The sequence below is a fragment of the Camelus bactrianus genome, chromosome 11 (assembly GCF_048773025.1).
Source record: "Camelus bactrianus isolate YW-2024 breed Bactrian camel chromosome 11, ASM4877302v1, whole genome shotgun sequence".
Taxonomy (NCBI): Eukaryota; Metazoa; Chordata; class Mammalia; order Artiodactyla; family Camelidae; genus Camelus; species Camelus bactrianus.
The window spans coordinates 44,572,776-44,591,743 of record NC_133549.1 but is presented as its reverse complement, the minus strand read 5'-3'; the positions used below and the strand labels follow the sequence as shown (position 1 = coordinate 44,591,743).

General features: G+C 45.3%; 2 protein-coding genes across 3 annotated transcripts in view; both read right to left on the bottom strand.

Moving 5' to 3' along the window:
• The window catches only part of TLL2 (tolloid like 2), a 120,384-nt gene extending 110,474 nt beyond the window's left edge, over positions 1 to 9,910 (bottom strand). Inside the window, exon 1 of one of the 2 annotated variants that reach the window (XM_074373837.1) lies at positions 9,222 to 9,910. In XM_074373837.1, coding sequence (XP_074229938.1) covers positions 9,222 to 9,417 — 196 coding nt within the window. In that variant the 5' untranslated portion in view covers positions 9,418 to 9,910. The remainder of the gene's footprint in view (positions 1 to 9,221) is intronic. The other variant, XM_010971122.3, reaches the window with a different exon arrangement.
• A 6,010-nt stretch (positions 9,911 to 15,920) lies between these two features.
• Positions 15,921 to 18,968, bottom strand: part of TM9SF3 (transmembrane 9 superfamily member 3) — a 54,266-nt gene continuing 51,218 nt past the window's right edge. The window contains exon 15 of the mRNA XM_074373836.1: positions 15,921 to 18,167. Coding sequence (XP_074229937.1) covers positions 18,100 to 18,167 — 68 coding nt within the window. The 3' untranslated portion in view covers positions 15,921 to 18,099. The remainder of the gene's footprint in view (positions 18,168 to 18,968) is intronic.

The following is an 18,968-nucleotide window of genomic DNA, read 5'->3' as shown; positions in this document are numbered from 1 at the left end:
GAAGTGGTTAGAGGGTGGCGTGATCACAGATAGGTCTGTAACCAATCAGCAGGAAAGCTCGGTTCCTGTTGCTATGTTTGCATCCAGGCAGAACTGTATTATGAGCGGGCTAAGAGGATACCATGAGAAACCTGCTTCTGTGCATTTGGTTTATCTATTATCCGCTCCCTGCTTCATGGATGAGAGCGAGCGAGCTGTGAAGCAATAAATTATCACTTGCCACATGCTCTGGGTCCCAAGAGAACTCTCTGCAGCCCTGAGAGGGAGAGATAAGCCTACACAGGCTGATGAGAGATTGTCACTTATAGGGAAAGTCTTAAATGGGGAACAATACCAGGACTAATCATAACAGCAAGGAGCAGAGCTAACAATTAATGATGCTCACTAAACATTTCATGTTCACGGCCTTATTCAATCCTAGAACAAATCTATTTGATGGGTTTTCCTATCATTCCCATTTTCCAAATGAGGAGACTGAGGCTCAGAGAGGTTAAGAAACTTATTCAAAACCACACAAGTAGTGAGGACAGAGGCAGGCTTCAGGCCATGGGCTACCTGATGCCAAAAGTAGTGTCTTCAACAGGATGTTCCACTGCTCTGGTCTGTCACCCAGGCTGCCACTCACACAGAGCCTCCTTAGGAAACGCAGGCCCTCTAATTCCTCTCCCTCTGGGGTAGGGAGAGGGGCTGGACCCATCGTCCTCAACAGACCTGACACCCATGCACTTCCCTAGGCCTTCTGGGAAAGGGATGGAGGAACAAAGAGGGGACAGTTGCATTTCAATATCTTGTATTATTCATTTATTCTTCCCTACGCTTTGGGACTGAGAGTACTTCAAAGGCCAGAATTACCTCATCCTTGTTGGGTTCCTAGCCAAGACTGAGAAAAAGGTAGGGAGAAGGTAGTGGGCTATGGTACTCTGGGGAACAAGTGTACAAACATGACTTTCAGACTGGGCAGCAGGGAGATGCTTGCTAACTAGAGAGAGCCAGGAAAAGGGGAGCTGCTCCAGGGTTGGAGAGGCCATGAGCTTTGAAGGGAGAACAGGGGTTTGAGGTCATTATCCAACCACTTACAAGTTCAATGTCCTGTGCAGGCTTAGCCGAGTCTCTCCTCTGTGCAGGCACCCAGACTATGTCCTGCAGTGCCTAGGATCATAAAGGCCCTGAACATCTCCTGTGAGTGCTCAGATCATCTCCTATTTGAAAGCCCAATGGAGAGAACAGAAGAAAAGAGCTTTGTAAACCATCAGGTGTGGCCCGAAGCTCTAAGGCAACACTGTAACCACTGTGAGGGTTCATATCATTGCTCTTCCTCTTAAGAAACATGGTGAGGGGTAAGAAGGCAAAGGTTTGGGGACCAATGAAGTTATGACCTCTATTCAGATTGCTTGCCTATCCGTGGCAGAAGGATATGCACTGCCATCAGATGTGATGTGGGCCCAGGTCCTGCTTGCACCTCAGCTATTTGGACCCTGGAGGGATACTTTTGGAAAGAGGAGTGGCTGGGAGGAACCTGAAGGCTCCATCTCAACACCATTCACACCGCTCCAGTCAGGGGCTAGCTTTCCAGGTGGGGCCTGGACACCTGGTTGGCTTGCAGTACATGGAACCACCTAGTCTACTATCAAAGAGCCAGTGAGATTCATGGCAGATTTGTTTTTAGAGCAAGTTCTCTGGGTATAGAGGAACTGTCACCATTGGCGTTGCTAGGAAACAAAATTCTGAAATTGTCTGCTCCAGTTCAGATACTTGGTTTCCTGCCCTTGGAAACTTGTTGGATTTCTGCGGGGGTGAAAACAATAAAAACAATACTGTTTACTACATGTTTACCATGTTCCAGGCACCATTCTAAGTGTTTTGTCTATATTAACTCATCTAATCTTCATAATAACCCCCCGTGGTAGGTGTTAGCATCCACATTTTATAGGTGAGGAAACAGAGATCCAGAAAGCTTCAGCAGCTTGCTCAGGGTCCCACAGCAATTAAGCGGAAGAGGCAAGGTCTGAACTCTCTCTCACGGGAGGGGAAGGCGGTGTTGTTCATGGGACTCAGTTTAATCCCCACACCTTTTGTGCATGACAGGTTCTTCGGAGGCCACAAAGTGATAGTGACATTTCACATTCATTGAGTGCTTCTCTTTGCTGAGCAAAGTAGCAAGTGCCTTTCATACAGCAGCAGCCCGTGAAATAAGTTTCTTTTAATTGCATTATGTAGACTCAGGGAAGTGAGGCTTTGAAGGCTGCAGGACTTGCTCAAGGTGTCACAGTTAGTGAGTGACAGAGATGAGATGGAAAATCCAAGTCAGCCTGACTCGAAAGGTACCAAACCAACAGCTGGGGAGGAGCCAGGTGCTCAAACATGCACAGCCTGGGCTGGGCAGAGCTGTCACAGTGGCTGGAGGAGCGATGGTTAGGGGAAGGTCTGGAGCCGCTGGATGAGAGGGCCCGAGCTGTCTGCGCTCGGCTTCCATCAGAAGCATCTTCCCGCTGGGGAGGCCATGCCTGTGAGCTCCCAGGGACAGGGCTGAGCTTGACTGGCACTTAGCTCCCCAGCACCCGGTGTGGCCCTGCCCGTGCCAGGCACCCTGCAGATCCGGGGCTGTTGTGATGGCCCCTCCTCTCCATTCACAGTGCTGGACAGAGGATTAAAGGACACTCCCCACACACATGCCACCCCTGGGACAGGGGGAAAGATGCTGATCCCTGCATGGCTGGGCATGGTGAAGATTAAAAAAATGAGTTCCACTGGAGTCAGAGTTGGGGACCCACTTGTGGACTTTTCTGTCTGGAGAAGTTGAGCTCTGCCCACACAGACAGCATGGGAAGTCAAAGGAGCACCAATGTTGGGCAGAGGGTCTAGGCCTGAAGCTCAGTATCTCCAGATGCAAAATGGGAACCGTCCCAGCTGCTCGTCTACGGGGGCTGGGTGGAAGGTCAACAGGGTGTCCTTGCTATCATTCAGCTCTTGGAACATTCTCGCCCCACAGTGGCTGATGTGTTCCCCTCCCAGCCTCCCCTCCCCCAGAAGCTGCCCGCCCCAGCATGAGCTGTGGCCTGATCGGGACCTCTGGGCTCTGCTGGGTGCCTGAGGGCCACCCGTCCTCTGCCTGTCCAGGAGACCCGAACCCTCAGCCTGGGCAGCTGTGCTCTCAGCCGTCAGTTCATCAAGAGCCAAGATGGAGCGTTTCTCCCCCAGCTCTGCCTGGCCCGTCCTTGTGCTCACTGACTTTTTTCTTTTTAATCTTTATTGGGCTAGAACTCACATACCAAAAAATTCACCCTTCACTTACTTTCAAGACCCTGTTTGCCAATAACTATCAGGTCTGAATTTAAGAATCCCTGACTGTACTATGTGAAATCACTTGTTCATTTATCACAAAAATTCAACTTCCTCTATAGCATTTCAGCAAGAGTTCAAGAAGCACTTGCGAGCACCTGCTCTGTACTGTAATAATGTACTGTCATAATCAACCATTGAACTCTTGCCTTGTGCCAGAAACTGTGCTGAGCACGTGACCAACACTGCCTCATTTAGTCCTCGCAGCAACCCTGAGAAGTGAATATTAGTAGTTCTTCTCAAGTGAGGAAACTGAGGCTCAGAGAGGTTAAGTAACTTTCTCAAGGTCACAAAGCAGATCATGGGCAGCAGATTTTGGACCCAGGTCTATCAAGTATCAAAGCCCTTGCTCTTAACCACCTCGTGCCCTGCCACAGGGCACTTTGCGGGTGAAATGTTGGAGACAGAAGTGGACTAGATGCTGCTCCCGCCTGGAGAAGTGGGAAAGATAAACATTTCATTTCCATACAGCCTTGAAATATTTAGACTCCATCAAATCAGCACCTGCCCAAATCAGCAAGGATACCACGACAAGTAGGGATAAAAATAAAGTTGTAAAAATGCCAGCCGCCCTCACCTGGCTGTGGCCCATGGGGAGAGATGGCAGCTCCCACTCTGGCGACAGGCTGTGCCAAGGAGACAGGCTTCCATGAGGCACCACGGGAAAGAAATTGTGTGCCTGAGAAGCCAGGGTGTCTGCCCCTGCCATGAAGGATGGAAACTCTGGGGGAGTGCTGCCTTGGACTTCAGCTGCCCCAGCTCCACCCAGAGCATCTCAGGGGAGCTTCATTTTCCAGGCTGACAGTGATCTTGGAGGCTCCTTCAGTCATGGACCCAGACCAGACAGGGCCAAAAATCATTATTCCCTCATTTGGCCAATATTGATGTGTACCTGTAATGTGCCACTGGGCACTGGGCACAGAGCAGTGGCCAAAGCAGATAAATTGCTGACCTCTCACAGTTTCACAGTCCAGCCTCACATCAGTAGCGTGAGGGCTGCTGGCAGGAGCTGCTCCAGAGAATGCTGTCCTAGAGGGCCCTGGGTGACCCCAAAATAAGGATGGATTGGTAAGGTCACTGTGTCTGAGAGAGAATGATATAGCAGAGGGGGGCCCCCAAATTCCAGGCAGAAGTAAGGTCTGAAAGTGTGAGGAAGGACTAGAAACTTCCTTGTGAGGCAAGAACTAGTCCCCAGGCCAGCACTCTCACCCCTAGCTCCTGAGCCATCTGCTGCCAGGGACTGCTGACTATGTTTATTTATGTAGGACTATATATATTTATCAAATGTGAGGGCCCTGGCATTTATCAAGCCACCAGCTGAAAAGGAAAGCTGGCTGTCAGCCAGTTCCCTTGGGTTTAATAAACCCCAAAGGCGACAGAGCACTTCACAGTTTACAAAGCATTTGTATATTATTTGAGCCTCAGGTAGACAATATCAGTAACCTGAGTCCCATAACCTCAGCCCAACTCTGCGCAGTGCTACGCTTCTCCTGCGTGGCTCCCCACTGTTCTGCTTGTGGAAGTTTTCTGAACCTGTCTAGCCCACAGCACCCACACACGCAGGTGCAGGCCAAACATGCAGGGAAGTTCAAGCCTCAAGGAGTGGTCATTTGTTCCCAAACTGGCTGCATCCATACTCCCCATTCCACGTGCTCTTTTAAAGCACTGTGACTTTGACCCTCTTTCTGTGGCAGGGTGGGATATGTTCCCTCCCCTTTAATCTGGGAGAGCATGTGACCATGGTGGGAGTGACAACATGGAGCTTCTGAGGCAAGGTCATAAAAGGCAATACAGCTGCCACCTGGTTCCCTGGGGATGCCTGCACTTAGAATCCAGCTGCCATGCTGTGAGGAAGCCAAACTAGCCCACGTGGCTGGTCCACACAGAGAGGCCACTTATAGGTTCTGGTCAACAGTCCAGCTGAGGCCCAGGACAACAGCTGGCCTCAACTGCGAGATGCGAGAGAATGAGCCTCAAGGTGATTCCAGTCCCCAGTTTGTCAAGTCCCCCTCAAGTCTCCCCAGCAGAGGTTCAGATGCTGTGGAGCCGTGACAAGCCACTTCTGCTGTGCCCTTTCCAAATTCCTGGTCCAGTGGTTGTTCTACACCATGGAGTGTTGGTGGGTTTTTACACAGGAATAGAAACTGGAAAAGGGAGCAAACGATGAAGGACAGCAGCCTTTGGATAAATGCTCCAGCCTTCTATTCCCTGGGCAGATAATTCTGGGAGGCCTTAGGGAAGGGCTGGGTGGAGACATGGCCCCAACAACTAAAGCAGATACCTCAATTCCAGTCCCTTCATTGGATTTCCTCCTTCCCTGTCACGCTCGCTCTGCTCCCTCACCCTGCTTCTTGGGACCACCTCCCAAACAATCTATCTACACACAAGTCCTGTCTAGGACTTTGCTGTCTCAGGAAGGCAGCTACAACTTGCCTTATGTTTGCCCTACAAGGCAAGCAGTTTTGTTCCCTTCCCCATTTTGCAGGTGGAGAGGTGAAGTGACTTGCTCAAGGCCACACAGAGAGTAAGAGGCAGGGTCAGGATAAGGACCCAGGCCTCTGGCTCTGAACCCAGCTAAAGAGTTTTGGGCAAGGGCAAGTGGGCAGGAGAAGCCCTCAGAAGCTTTGCGAAAGTTGTTCTCAGGGGCATGGTCATTGAAAGGATGTCTTGTAATTTACAGTCAGCTGAACTCTTGACCTCACGGTATCAGATGGAAAACAAACAGCAGAGCCAGTGGACCACCAGAGACCACGCCCAGGAAGCCCCACGCTTCTTACCAGTCCCAAACCCACTCCCACTCTGCAATCATCTGTTTTAAAGCATCCCTTTTTACAGAAGCAAATAGATTGTTCATTAGTAAGTTTAAAATTTACAGTTTAAAACTTGCTTTGAAGGTCAACATGAAGATATTCTTTCAACAAGTTTCTAGGAAATCTGTTTATAAAGTACTGAATTATCTGTCAGGTATTGTTCTAAGCACATTAACCTACTAGGGATTATCTTCATTTACAAATGAAGAAACAAAGGCACAGAGAAATTAAGTGACTTGCCCAAGGCCACACGTAGGGAAATGACAGAGTCAACAATACAATGTATAAGTGGTAAAACTGCAAATGATAGAACACTAATCAATTTGGTCTATCTCTGAGAGACTGAGTTGGAAGCAAAGTTCACAGAATTGTAGAACACTGAGAAGGAAGGGGCCAGGGGCACAAATTCAAGTGCTCATAAGTATGAAGCAGGCACAGGGCAGGATGGCAGATGTGGACTAAGAGAGTTTGCTCCCTGGATCTGTCAGTTTGCAACCCTAACTAGTCCAACAGCTTCACTCCATGCGTGAGGAACTGAGGCCCAGAGAGGAGGGGACTTGCCAGGGAATACAGCTCCTGAGGGGCTGGGAACAGATCCCAGCTCTCTGTCTGCACTTGGCGTCCATAGCAGAATGGAGACCCACACTCAAGAAGGGGCAAGTGGGAGGCTGTTTTAGGTTTGAAGCCCTGAGGCAAGTCCTAGGCAGAGGGCTTCTGGCTAGAGGAGTCAGGGAGTTAGCATGTGACTGGGATGGGAGGAAGTCTGCCCCATAAGGTTTAGTTTAATATGTAACCAGCAAAGGAGTATTGCCCCGAAAGCTGAGCGACATGTCCTTTCACTGAGACTCCTGTACCTTGGTGAACTGCTTATTGTCCTTCCAGAAGGCTGTTCCCTTGCTCAGGACATTCCCAGAAGCATAGGCAGACTGATGTGACATTTTCCAGGGTCTCCCATCACATCGCCCTCTTCTGGCCACTCTCAGCATCAGCATGGATGAGGGAGAGGTCAAGGGGCTGAGAGGATCCAGGATGACTGTGGAGGATGCACAGAGCTGGTTGAAACCATACACCTGAGATCCTCTACTTTCTGGCCCTACCAGCTTGAAGAGTCACAGAATATGCATGCTCTGGTTATCCAGCATTTTCACCAAAATTACCGGGGAAAAATGAGGTCCCAAGAGGCAAACCTGCCTCAGGGTTATTCTGTAAGGCTGAGACTGGGAACTGGGGAGCTCTCACAGACAGGCCTATGCCTTTTTCACCCGGATTCACAGTGCCCAGATCAGCATCCAGTGTCCCAGAGGTGCTCAGTACATTCCTGAACATGCTAGCCGCTGCCCCTGTCCAGGCCCCTGCTGCCTCCCAGGTCCCCTAGTTCACACCCAGTAGATGCAGGTGCAGGTGCAGGTGCAGGTGATGGTTGACCCACCCCACTTAGTCCCCATCCCATTTTCGCAGCCTCAGTGTCCCTCCTTCAGGGCAAGGCCACCATTCCAACAGTGGTCCAGAGACTCTTCAGCCTGGTCAGGACCTGGGTCCAATGAGGAACTGAGATGCCTCAAGCCAGGGCATGCAACCTGCTGATATTTTCTCAAATCACCCAGGAACCAACCCTCTGCCCACCTTCCTAACTCAGAGGATGCACAAGGTACAGCAATAAATGGCTATTCTGGAGGAATCTTCCAGCAGGGTAAGATCAGGCCCCTCAAGCTTGGTTTGATCTTCAACCTTCACAAGATTCTCAAGTCTCACACTCTTCTATGTCCTCTGGCCTCTGAGTAACCTGGTCTTCCCCAGACTTCACCCAGTTTTGACCTGCCCAACACCCAGCCTAGACCACAGTCGCTGCACTAACAACACAAATGGTTCGTGTCCTCACCATTATTTCATTTTCAGAGAATTTTACCATAAATCATCGGAGTCCTCCTATAATTACGGTCCCCAATTTAGCTAAGGAAACTGAGGCTCCCAGAGGTCTTCAGGGAGTGCAGAATGGGGCCACAGTGGCCCATGGCACTTAGCACATCAACTGGAAAAAAAGCATTCTGCCCTTCTGCGGATAGATGCCGCGCGAGCTTCCCTCCGGCCGCTCGTCTCTGCGGGCCGCCCAGAGAAACGGCCAGACCCTGCCCAGGATAACCACCGCTACTCGCGGCCCCTGGCCAGCGGCCAGGAGTGTCTTGGCGGACTTCGGAGAGCGTGAGTACCCCTCTGTCCCAGATGGGAACTGCCCCAGTCCCATGGGCTCTCTTTGGAACAGGCGCTTGGGCCCTTCTGGGGCTATTCCGGCACGGACACTGCTCCCGGCGGGACGCAACAACCGGTTGGTGGCTCGTGGGAAACGAGAGCTGCAGTGCCCAGGCCGCGATTTGCGCCAGAAAAGACCCGCGCGTCCCGGGGTGCGGCTTCCTGGCGGGATTAGAGCACCTGACGGCTTCCATCTCCGCCAGCCCAGGACGACCCCCAGCCCGCGACCACGCTGAGACGGCTACAGGGAAGTTTGCTGCAACTTGAGTCATGCACATTCTCCTTCGGCTACCGCTTTCCTTTTGCCTGCTGTGAAGCTTTTCGGTTTTTTAATTATCTGCCCAAGAGTAACCACAAGATCTTCGGAAACTTTGCGTGAAACTTAGCAAATGCCATGAAATCGGACCCAGCAACTCCATCTGAGCCTGGGAACGCCGCGCCCAGCCCGGCTCCTGTTCCTCTGCTCCTGCCCAGCGTGTCCCGCGGTAGCGGGTGCTGACCACCTGGCTGTCAGGCGGCCGCGGCGCCCGCCCCAGCCCCTGGGCGCCCTCTCGGCCTCGGGCACCCGCCCTCATTTGCCTTGGGAACGCTCCCGCGGCCGCTACCATGTGTGCGCCGCACACCAGGGGCCGGGACGTCCCAGCCAGAGTGGTATTTAAGCAGTCCCTCAGGGGCATTGTTTTCCCGGGGAGCCCGGGGGATCTCGGGGAAGGGGAGGGGAGACCCATTCCATAGACGGCAGCGCAGGCTTGCCCACCACCTCATTTACATTTCAAAGGCAAACTTCTGCCGGACTTGCCCCGCGGCAGCGGCGGCGGCACCTACCGGCTTTGCACGGGTCGTGGTAATGTTCCAGCTGCTGCTCCGCGCCCTCCTCGCCTTCCAGCGCGGAGTAGTCCCAGAAGTCTGAGGAGTCCGAGCGCTCCCCAAGCCCCCCGGCGTCGCGGGGCACCGGCAGCAGCAGTAGCAGGAGAGGCAGCAGCAGTGGCACAAGGGCCCCGAGCGCAGTCACCCGGGGCATGGTTGCGAGGGGCTGGCGAAGCCTGAGGGAGTAGCGGGCACCGAAAACTAGGCTCAGGACGGTGCACAGGGTCGGGTCGGCGGCCGCCTGGGCGCGGCGATTACGCGCGGCTGCCCGGCATAGGTCGGGTGCAGAACCAGCAGAGTCCTCCGGTCCGCGTCGGGGCACGCAAGAAGCCGCCGCTTGGAGCTACTTGCCCGGCGGCCGAAGCTGCAGCGGCTGCGACTGTGGCTGTGGTGGCGGTGGTTGGAGCAGTGGCCGCTCCGCCCCTCTCCACCCGGGCTGGACCACACAGCCCTCGCCAGGGGCCCTGGGCAGCCAATCACTCGGGCGCCCGAGGCGAGGCCCCTCCTCTTCCCGGCACCTCCACAACTTCGGAGGAAGGGGAGCGAGGTGTAGATTCTGCAGGCAGGGACCCGGGGCCCGCGTCGCTCCCACCGAGCCGAGGGCTCTCTTCTCTGAGCGCCACCACACCTCCAGCCCCACAGAACGCTGCTTCTGAAGATCAAGGCTCGACTTCCCGCCTTGTTTTATTCTCAAAACTCACTTTCCAACTCCCCGATGGACACGTGGGTGAAGGCAGGCGGCAGTGGTTAGAGCTCAGAGCGCAGAAACAGGTACCAGCGAAGGTTCGCGTTGCTACCAACTCGCTACGTGCTTTTCGGACAATCGTTGCTCTGTAGGGATCAAGAGAATATTCTCTCTGGTCGCTTTCGGCGCAGAAAAAAATCGAGGATTACGATCCTCTCAGCTTTCGCAACATTCCCTCGTCCAACCGTGAAGGGCGCTTTCTGCAGCACCCACCTAACGTGTGGCTGGTGACATAAGTGGCTTGGGGGAGAATTAAATCACTCTAAATCATTTTTAATCAAATGATGGATTTCCCCTCTACATGACCCCATCCTTTAGTAAAACAGTCTAAGATGCTTCATACAGGCAAAAAGACTGATAAACGAACAGCTGTAGGCGCTATTTGTGTTAAATTACAGACGTGTTTTATTAAACAAGCCACTCACAATTAACTTGATGGGATAAAAATGACCAATTTCTGAAGTCTGGTTATTTTTTTTGCCAATTAGAAACACATGACTGAATAATTTAAGAGAAAATCAAGAGATATTTTAAACTCACTCCTTGTACCTTAAACGTAAAAATTGTCAGAACTGAGCCATTTTTATTTGCAGGCATAAAAAGTACTATTACCACGAGGTTTTTCCAAGACCTTTTAATGCAAGCAAAATTGCCCTAATCAAGAAGTAAAACACACCAGTGTGTAGAGATTTTCAGCATCACACCCTGTAGAATCTTCTTTTGTTCTGTTTTTCATGTAAACTGCAAGCAGAAAAATGGACTGAGATTCATTTTTGGATTTTCACATGGTTTCACAGCCACTAATGACAAAATAGCTGACAGGGAGCCCAGAGCTGGGCTTTACATAGGATTTGAATTTCTTGCATTATCATCTGTCTTCTCATCTAGTAAGAAGGGTAACAAGTCCTTCAAACTAGTTAAGGTTTAAAAGTTAACTACTGGAAAAGTGTTACTGGATACTTTGTCTTGGCCCTTAGAATTGCAAGTTGATCCTGCTTCATGCTAAGTTTTCATCAAATGGGCACATACAGGATGGAGCCAGATTGGGCAAGAAGATCTGGTTAAACTGACAGACGGAAGGGAGGGATGGGGTGGGGGTGGGGGTGGGGGGTGGATGCCACCAAATGGCAGGGAAGACCAACTGGCCACTAAACAGGCAATAGGTGTGGGAAGGGGTTGAATGTCATTTCTGCCTGAATGCTGGAAGGAGTCAAACCCAACGCCACAGGTCTCTGCATTCAACCCAGTGAAGGTTGCCACCTGTCAGTAGACAAGTCCACAAAGTCAACATCTAAAAGGCCGAACAAACTTCTGTGACACTTCCAGATCTCCAGATGGCACTAGGCAAACAGCCAGCTGGCTTCCTCATTAGCAGGGAATTCCTCCTGAAAACAGACATTACAGGCAACCTCTTGTGCAAGCACTGAGGTTGTGAGCTTTTATTGCCTCTAATCCCCACCTGGTGAGTAGCTGCCAGGCTTCTCACCAATGCACTGCCCAAATATTTTGAAGACAGCCATGCTCCAGGATGAGCAAGCTGCCCAGTTTTATGTCAGAAGTCCTGTTTAAATGCTATTTTGACTATCAAACAACAAATAATCAATAAAGCATTTGGGTCACAGTATAAGTAAGTTAGAAACAACTGAAAGCGATAATTACTATTTTTCTCAGTTCTATGGTTTCTGATTTTTCACTCACCACTTTTATATACTATACTCTAACCTGGGTTCAAATAATTTTTCAAATGTATTTTTCTTTAAATCCCATGAAAATGAGAGGTAGATTTAGAATAAAAGGTCTTCTGATCTAAAGCTGCTCAATTTATTTCATTACATTCCTAATTATGTGTGTGTTTCCTCCCCTGTGGCTCATGGTCCTGTGGAAAACCCTCCACCCAACTCATTCCAACTATACCCCTATGACCAGAGTGATCAGCTGTCTTGTAGCAGCTCTCAAATGCCTCCATCTCCACGCTACCAAGTTTTATTCTCCTTAACTAGTCCATGTAGGCCACTTTCTCATCATGCCTTTCCAGGCTACTATACATCATCTTGTCCAAGGCAGGGAGCAGAACCTCCAGAATAAAGCAGGCACTCTCATCTGCTGGTTCATTTTAGTCTACATTACTGAGCACTGGGAAGGTACTTTCAGTTTTTTTGGAGGTCATTTAAAATATTTAATATTGTTACAATTTTTAGCAGCAGTTTAAAACCTGTGGCTCTCTGAAACCTCTACCCAAGTCCCTAAGGGTAGTACACCAGGCCCTCCATCCACCAGTGAACCATCCTTTCATGTGGATTCCAACCTTGGCTCCTGCCATCTGTCTAGTACTTGCAGTCATCCTAACAGGGCCTTGCTGTCTCACGCCTCCAAGTCTTTGTGCGGGACAACTTCATTACCACACAGCTGGCACCTTCATGGCAACACTACAGCAGCTACCATACCTATGACACTTCCCTATTTACGTCTATCCTACCTTCTGGGTCTGTCACCTGCAGCAAACCTGTCTGGCCAACACCAATTTGGAAACTACCTTCCATATCTCACTCTCTAGACCCTCTTTCCCCTCAGTGACCTCTAAGGTTAAGCCCCACAATCTCAGTGGCTTAAACTGAGCCACCAAGAATGACTGTGACTTTGGCTGGCTAAAATGACTTAAATCAAGCTCTCCCTACAACCATGTCCTACATTTTAAAAATTTTAATTCCTGTCGCCTTACACATGCAAAACTTTGAAAATAACTGTAAATACATTTGTAGACCACATTACCATTGACTCCACATGTCCCAATGCAGGCTTATCCCCTCCCCCCTTTTTAATGTTAAACTGTAGATTAGCTGTTTAATAAAAACAGTTCTCACTTTGCATCCAGAAGCTGGTTATAGAAGAGATTCCCTTATACTTCTAGTTTTTCGACTAGACAAAAAGTGTTCACTAAAGAGATCAAAAGTAACTCAAATATGTACCAATTTAAACTATTTGGCTAACGGGAATTGCCAAGTATAGGTGTCAAGGCTGGTTTAAAAAAAAATCAGAGGGAGAAAAGAACCAAGGAGGCTGACAAGAATTTAAGTAACTAGTTAAAACTGGAGATGAAAAAAAAAAAAGTACAAATAGACATGGAGAAATGAACCACTGATTTTGATGCAGTACAATAAAAAGAATCCCTTCCATCAGTATAGAACACTCGTTTCCAATGTGATCTCTATGTACATTATCTGTTCCATAGGCTGGAGAGGAGGTGTCTTCATTTTACAGGTACAGTAGTCAAGATGTTAGGACCCTAGTTTTGATTACGTCTGGGCAAAAAGAGACTCAGCTACTCTAGTTTATCTACAAAACGTAGCTGTCTACCCTACCAGCTTCACAGCATAGTTGTGAAGGAACGTATGTGAAGCTGCTGTGAAAAAGTAGTAAGTACCAGACAAATGCAATGTGTTACTAATCAGGAGAAAGACAGGCGCAGGGGTAATGGGGTTTGAATGTAAGAGTCAGAGCTTGTATATTTTATAAAGTCAAAAGAATGACAATAAAAAAGAAAAGTAATTTCTTAAGACCAATCTTATTGTACCATTCTTTCAACTTTCTGTATATTTAACTTTTTTTTTCCAAATAAAAAGTTTGGGGAAAAACCAAACCTTAAATTTTAAATCCTTTGTTTCAGGGGTTAGCAAACGATGGCCCACTGGCTGTTGTTGTTTTACTGGAGCACAGCCATGCTCACTAGTTGATGTACTGTCCACCACAGCTGCTGTGCTACAATGGTATGGCTCTCAAAGCCTCAAATATTTCCTATCAGGCTCTTTACAGAAAGCTGGCTGACCCCTGCTTTATTTAATTGTGGAAAGCTATTAGTAATCTCTCCGTATGCATGCCAATAATAATGGGTTATCCCTTACGCTTGGTTCACCTGTTTCAAAAAGGAAAGAAATAAAGCATCCAAGGGAAGTACATTTGACTTTTTATTACTTAAAAAAAAATCCAACTTCAGTTAGATTAACAGACTAGATCAGAACCTCAAATGTGACACATTATATACCGTACTGGATTTCTATTACTAAAAAGCCAGCTGGAATATGACCTACACAAACCAAGGGTGCGCACAAAATGGAGGTAATCACTGAGCAGTAACTGTTTCCTTCCCACTGTCACCAACTGCCCGTGCTCTGTGGGGATCTACAGATCCAAGTTTGACACAGCTGAAAAGTCCAAGTGGGACTGCTTTTCCAAGGGTATCGTTTTCCTTTAAATAGAATGCCATGTTGTTTCTTACTTGCCTAAGCTCTTACCTTATATAAGGCTTATAATTTTCAAGTGACCTAAACTGATGAATTAGGGTAAACACACAGTATTCTGCTGTATCAGTCAATTATCAGCAAGTCCAGTTCACCAATACTTCAGTGTAAATAGTTTTCACAACAGTTTATTTCCACTTCCTAATACAGTAAAATAAGAATTTAATGTTTACTTTTGCCTTTGCACAATTCTGCCTACAGCTCCAATAAGAATGTTGACAAATCAGATGGCTTTCAGAAAAAGCTCACAGCAGAGAAAGTTATTCCCCATACTGAATTTAAATCTTGTAATATTTCTGCAGCTATATGTCAACCTTCTGATCAACCCTACCTCTAAATCTAGTCTAGTCTATTTCTGTACACACTTCTAAACAATCTTTATAAACTTTTACTTCTCTGATCTCTTTAACATCTTGATTGCTAAACTATAGCTTCATAACTATGCAATTTTTATGAAGATATAAAGTATTAATGAATACTTGTGTTTTCATATGTCACTACTCCTATTTATTACATGTTCCAATAAATCAACAGAATGAAGCACTAAGACATGCTGAAATCTAACTTAAAACCCAGATGGAACTGCAGTGTACAGATTACAGAAACACTTTTCTTTCCCAGAATTCATATACAGAAGCCCTTCAGTATGTAGCTTTTTCTGAACAAATTACATCAATACACTTTTTCTTTTTCACACTTGTAAAACTTCAGGAAATCTTAAAATAGTATTTATTTGCAACACATTTGGTATAAGGTGGTTAGTAAATATTTAGGAAACAAAAGCTTTATCAAAATGAATGCAGTTTGTAGATAAACCCTAAATAAAGTGGTTTTTGGAAGAACTGGAATTTGTAGCAACCACCTTTATAAAGAGGCCCACCCACTCTCAATGGAAAACTCAAGCATACCATTCATTAGGTCAGGTATCACCAAAGTATAATGAATTCTAAGGGTATGGGGCTTGATTTATGGGAGAACTTAACACAATCTAGGAAACCAACATGATACACTAAAGAATGCTTTACCACCCCTCCAGCCATTACATTTCCAACTTACCTGACTCTTGTACTTGGATATATTTAATACATATATGATATGTATGTACATACATAATGATGCCAATTACTAATGCAGCTAAATTTCAGGAGAACCGTGCTTATAGATACAATGGGGAAGTTTATCCTTAGTTTTTTTTTTTTATAGTGTTCAAAGCATCAGTTGCTAAGTTGGGCAAACACTAACAAATGAAAGACAAATAGCATTTATGGAGAAGAATAACCCTACCCTTTAATTAACTTAAATAACATTATATTTTACTATTCTACAGCTGAGAGCTAGGGAGATAAACTATTTGTGGATTACATCTTTTTTAAGACATACACGCACACATCCAGCCCCTCTATGAAGCCATAAACCAATGCATAGTTTCTCAAGGACTTTTCAAAGTGATTTATATTCACTTTAATGGAGTTCTTAACGTACTTGGAAATTAGAAAATTACTTTTTACTCAAGATTTCGAAGGACTTCAAATAGAGATCAATTTAGTAAAGGAATTGGTGTACCTGAAAGCAGCTAAACCACTCATTCTTTAAAAACCCTACATCTTACTTGCAAGATTCATGAGAAGCAAATTTCATTTTATTAAGACAGAAGCTTACCATCCAATTTACACTCCATCAGATAGACTATATGTTCTTATAAGTACTTTACATGTAGTTTAAAAGTTACATAATGTAAGCCATTAAGTACTGACTTTTAGTTCCTTTTCTTATAAGATCTTAAAGGTAGGTGGGAAGAAAGAGAAAATGGGAGAACCAGTAGAAAACATTTAATGTAACATTTTGGTTTGAAGAAGAGGATGTACCTACAGTTTCTGATCAAAATTCTGTTTATTCCTGTCAGCCATACTGAAGTAGTAAGAAATCAAACATTTCACCCTTTACAGTCCTCACATGCTATATTATAAGATGCAGAGCCTATTACTTTATAGAAACATATTTTGTAATGAAAACATCTTATGTGCCTATGAATGGCATGAGTTTCTCATTAAGGTTTAAATACAGCTATTTTCAGTCTTTCTAAAAATACCAATATACAGTATTGTTTTAGGTGGTCATTTGCATAGCAAACTATTAAACTAGAAACTCAATGGTTCTAGGAAAACTTCACATTATGGATAGTTCCAGAAAGACGTATAAATTAAAATCTCTTCTCTTAGAAAACTGTAACCTTTCTTTGCTCATCCCACAGTAAGCTTACCACTTTTACCCATCCCCACTTTATACGGTACACCAACCTGAACAGATCTCGTGCCACAATTTCATTCAAAGGCCTTGTCATTCACTCTGTGACTGTACTGGATAAACTAGAAGTAAGCAAGTTTGAGGATTTTAAAGTGTGGGTCCCCTGTACTAGAAAAGCATAGTTTACAGTATATTAAAGAAAAATTGCATTCAGTAATATTGCCTTTTGAAAAGATATCATCAAATTGCAAACACATATATTTTCACAAAACAATTTGGTCAGGAAATTTTATTTTAACACTCTAAAGCAGTAATGCTTTAGATGTTACTTAAGTGCCCCAGACAGGATTAACAAAATTAAATGTTTCTAAATTACAAATTTAGCTCCTGTAGGAGCCTCAGAAAAAAACAGAAGAAAACAATCCCCCCTCCCAAAAGAAGTATGACACACACATTTTGAAGAAACCCCGATGTTTCATGCAGTGGTAGGCAAGATGTAAAAAGCCGCCCAGATTCACACATTTCTACACCAATCATCATCAGAAAAAAGGAATCCGTAGTCAACCTGTACATCCAAATGCATTTGAGAATCTACACCTACATTACATTATTTAATGTTATATACATTTATTACCCGCCCCCCCTTGTTTTTAATAATTTCTTATGTAAAACCTTCATTCAAACCCAAAAAAGATGTAAGACTAACTTGGGGGGAGGGGGCAGATAATCACTTTAGACATTCAGTTAAAATGTAGTTTATCTAAATCTCAAAATGTTTAATAAAAACAAATATCTTCTCCATTTAACACTTCGCTTTCTAACTGTACAGTAAATTGCATTGTAGAGAGTACACCTCTATCTTCAGACTGTATCTTCTTTGGATGGAATTAAGATGTAACTGGATAGTTTTAAGATAAATAAATGGGAAGTTGGTCCAACTAAGATGACAGCAGATATATTACATGCAGGATTTAATGTTTTTAAATTCTCTCTTTAAAAAAAAAAAGGATGTAGTTCAATCGGGAAAAAAAAAAAGGTGAAAAAAGAACCCAGGTTCAATATATAAAAATGTCCCTTAATAGGTTGACGATGGCAGTAAAAATAAGAGAAAAAAAGTAATCTTTCTGGAACATCATTTTTCAGTAACGTAGAAATACTAGTGCTAGGAAGATTTCTATTCATGTAATTTTAGCATCCAAGTTTCCCTCTATTTATTTTATTGGAACAAATGCTTTAAATAAACTATTTGTCCTCTTCACTGAAGAGAGCTGGTCTATTTCATCTTTAATGAGCTAGTTTTTGGGAAGATTAGTCATGTACTGTAGTAATGCCTACTGCATAAAATCCAAGCATTTGCTGTGAACAGCTGGAGAAAGCAGTCAGTAAGAACCTAGGATCAATGGAAATAGATGTTACTTTAAGCCATCCACGAAAGAGAGACCCACAAAGTACCCAGTGTTAAAGCCCAAATCTCTTGCGCTTTTTTTTTGCTGTGCAAGTTCCACCCCTGTGAAAGAAAAATTGATCCAAAGTTCCAGGTTTTCTTGGGTCTTTAGTCAATTTTCACATTAGTATAGATTTTTCGGACAAAGGCACTTGTTCCCATGTAACCAATTGCTCCTGTAAAGATAAAATAAGATGTTTTGAAACAAATGCATAGAGAACAGCAACCATCATTTACAAACAAACACCAAATAAATGCTCTCTGCTCTGGAAAGTTATTCTTTTTCCAAGATAACACCTTTACGTTAGTATTCTCTACAAACTTATTAAAATTATATCATTTGTTTTACAAATCGCCTGTTAACTGTCGTACACCAAGTCTGACCTGATATACTATTTTAGAATTAAATTAAATATCACTTACATGAATTACGAACTATATAAATTTAAATAATCTCTTATAAAAGCAAGAATAACTTCAGGATGACAAACATTTGTTAAATAAAAAAATATCTTTTTAAAATTTAAGCACAGATTATTCCAGGTCATTAATATGTTCCCCAAACCATATGATACCTTATGGATAGGTAAGTAAAAAGTGATCGGGGATTCTCTCAGGGAAGAATTGAGAACTATGACCCAATGGCATTTGAAGCTCTAGAGAGACATTTCTGATGGCGTCATTTTTTTATGTTTAAACTGCAGAAGCTATGTGGTTGGTAGGAAGGCAGGCATATTTGAGGGAATGGATAAGAGAGACAGGTAAGTAGGTCAGGAGTTTTGAAATGTCTTTAAATAATTAGTTTTAGGTCAAATGGGACCTAAAACACCAGAGAGCAAAGGTGTTTTTGTCTGTTTTGTTAAATTAAGGATCTGCCTCCTGTGCCTAAAAGAGTACTTGGCAGACAGTAAGATATTCAATAAATACCTGCTGAAAAATGAATGAACTGGATAGTTCCTTACTACAAACAATAAGGG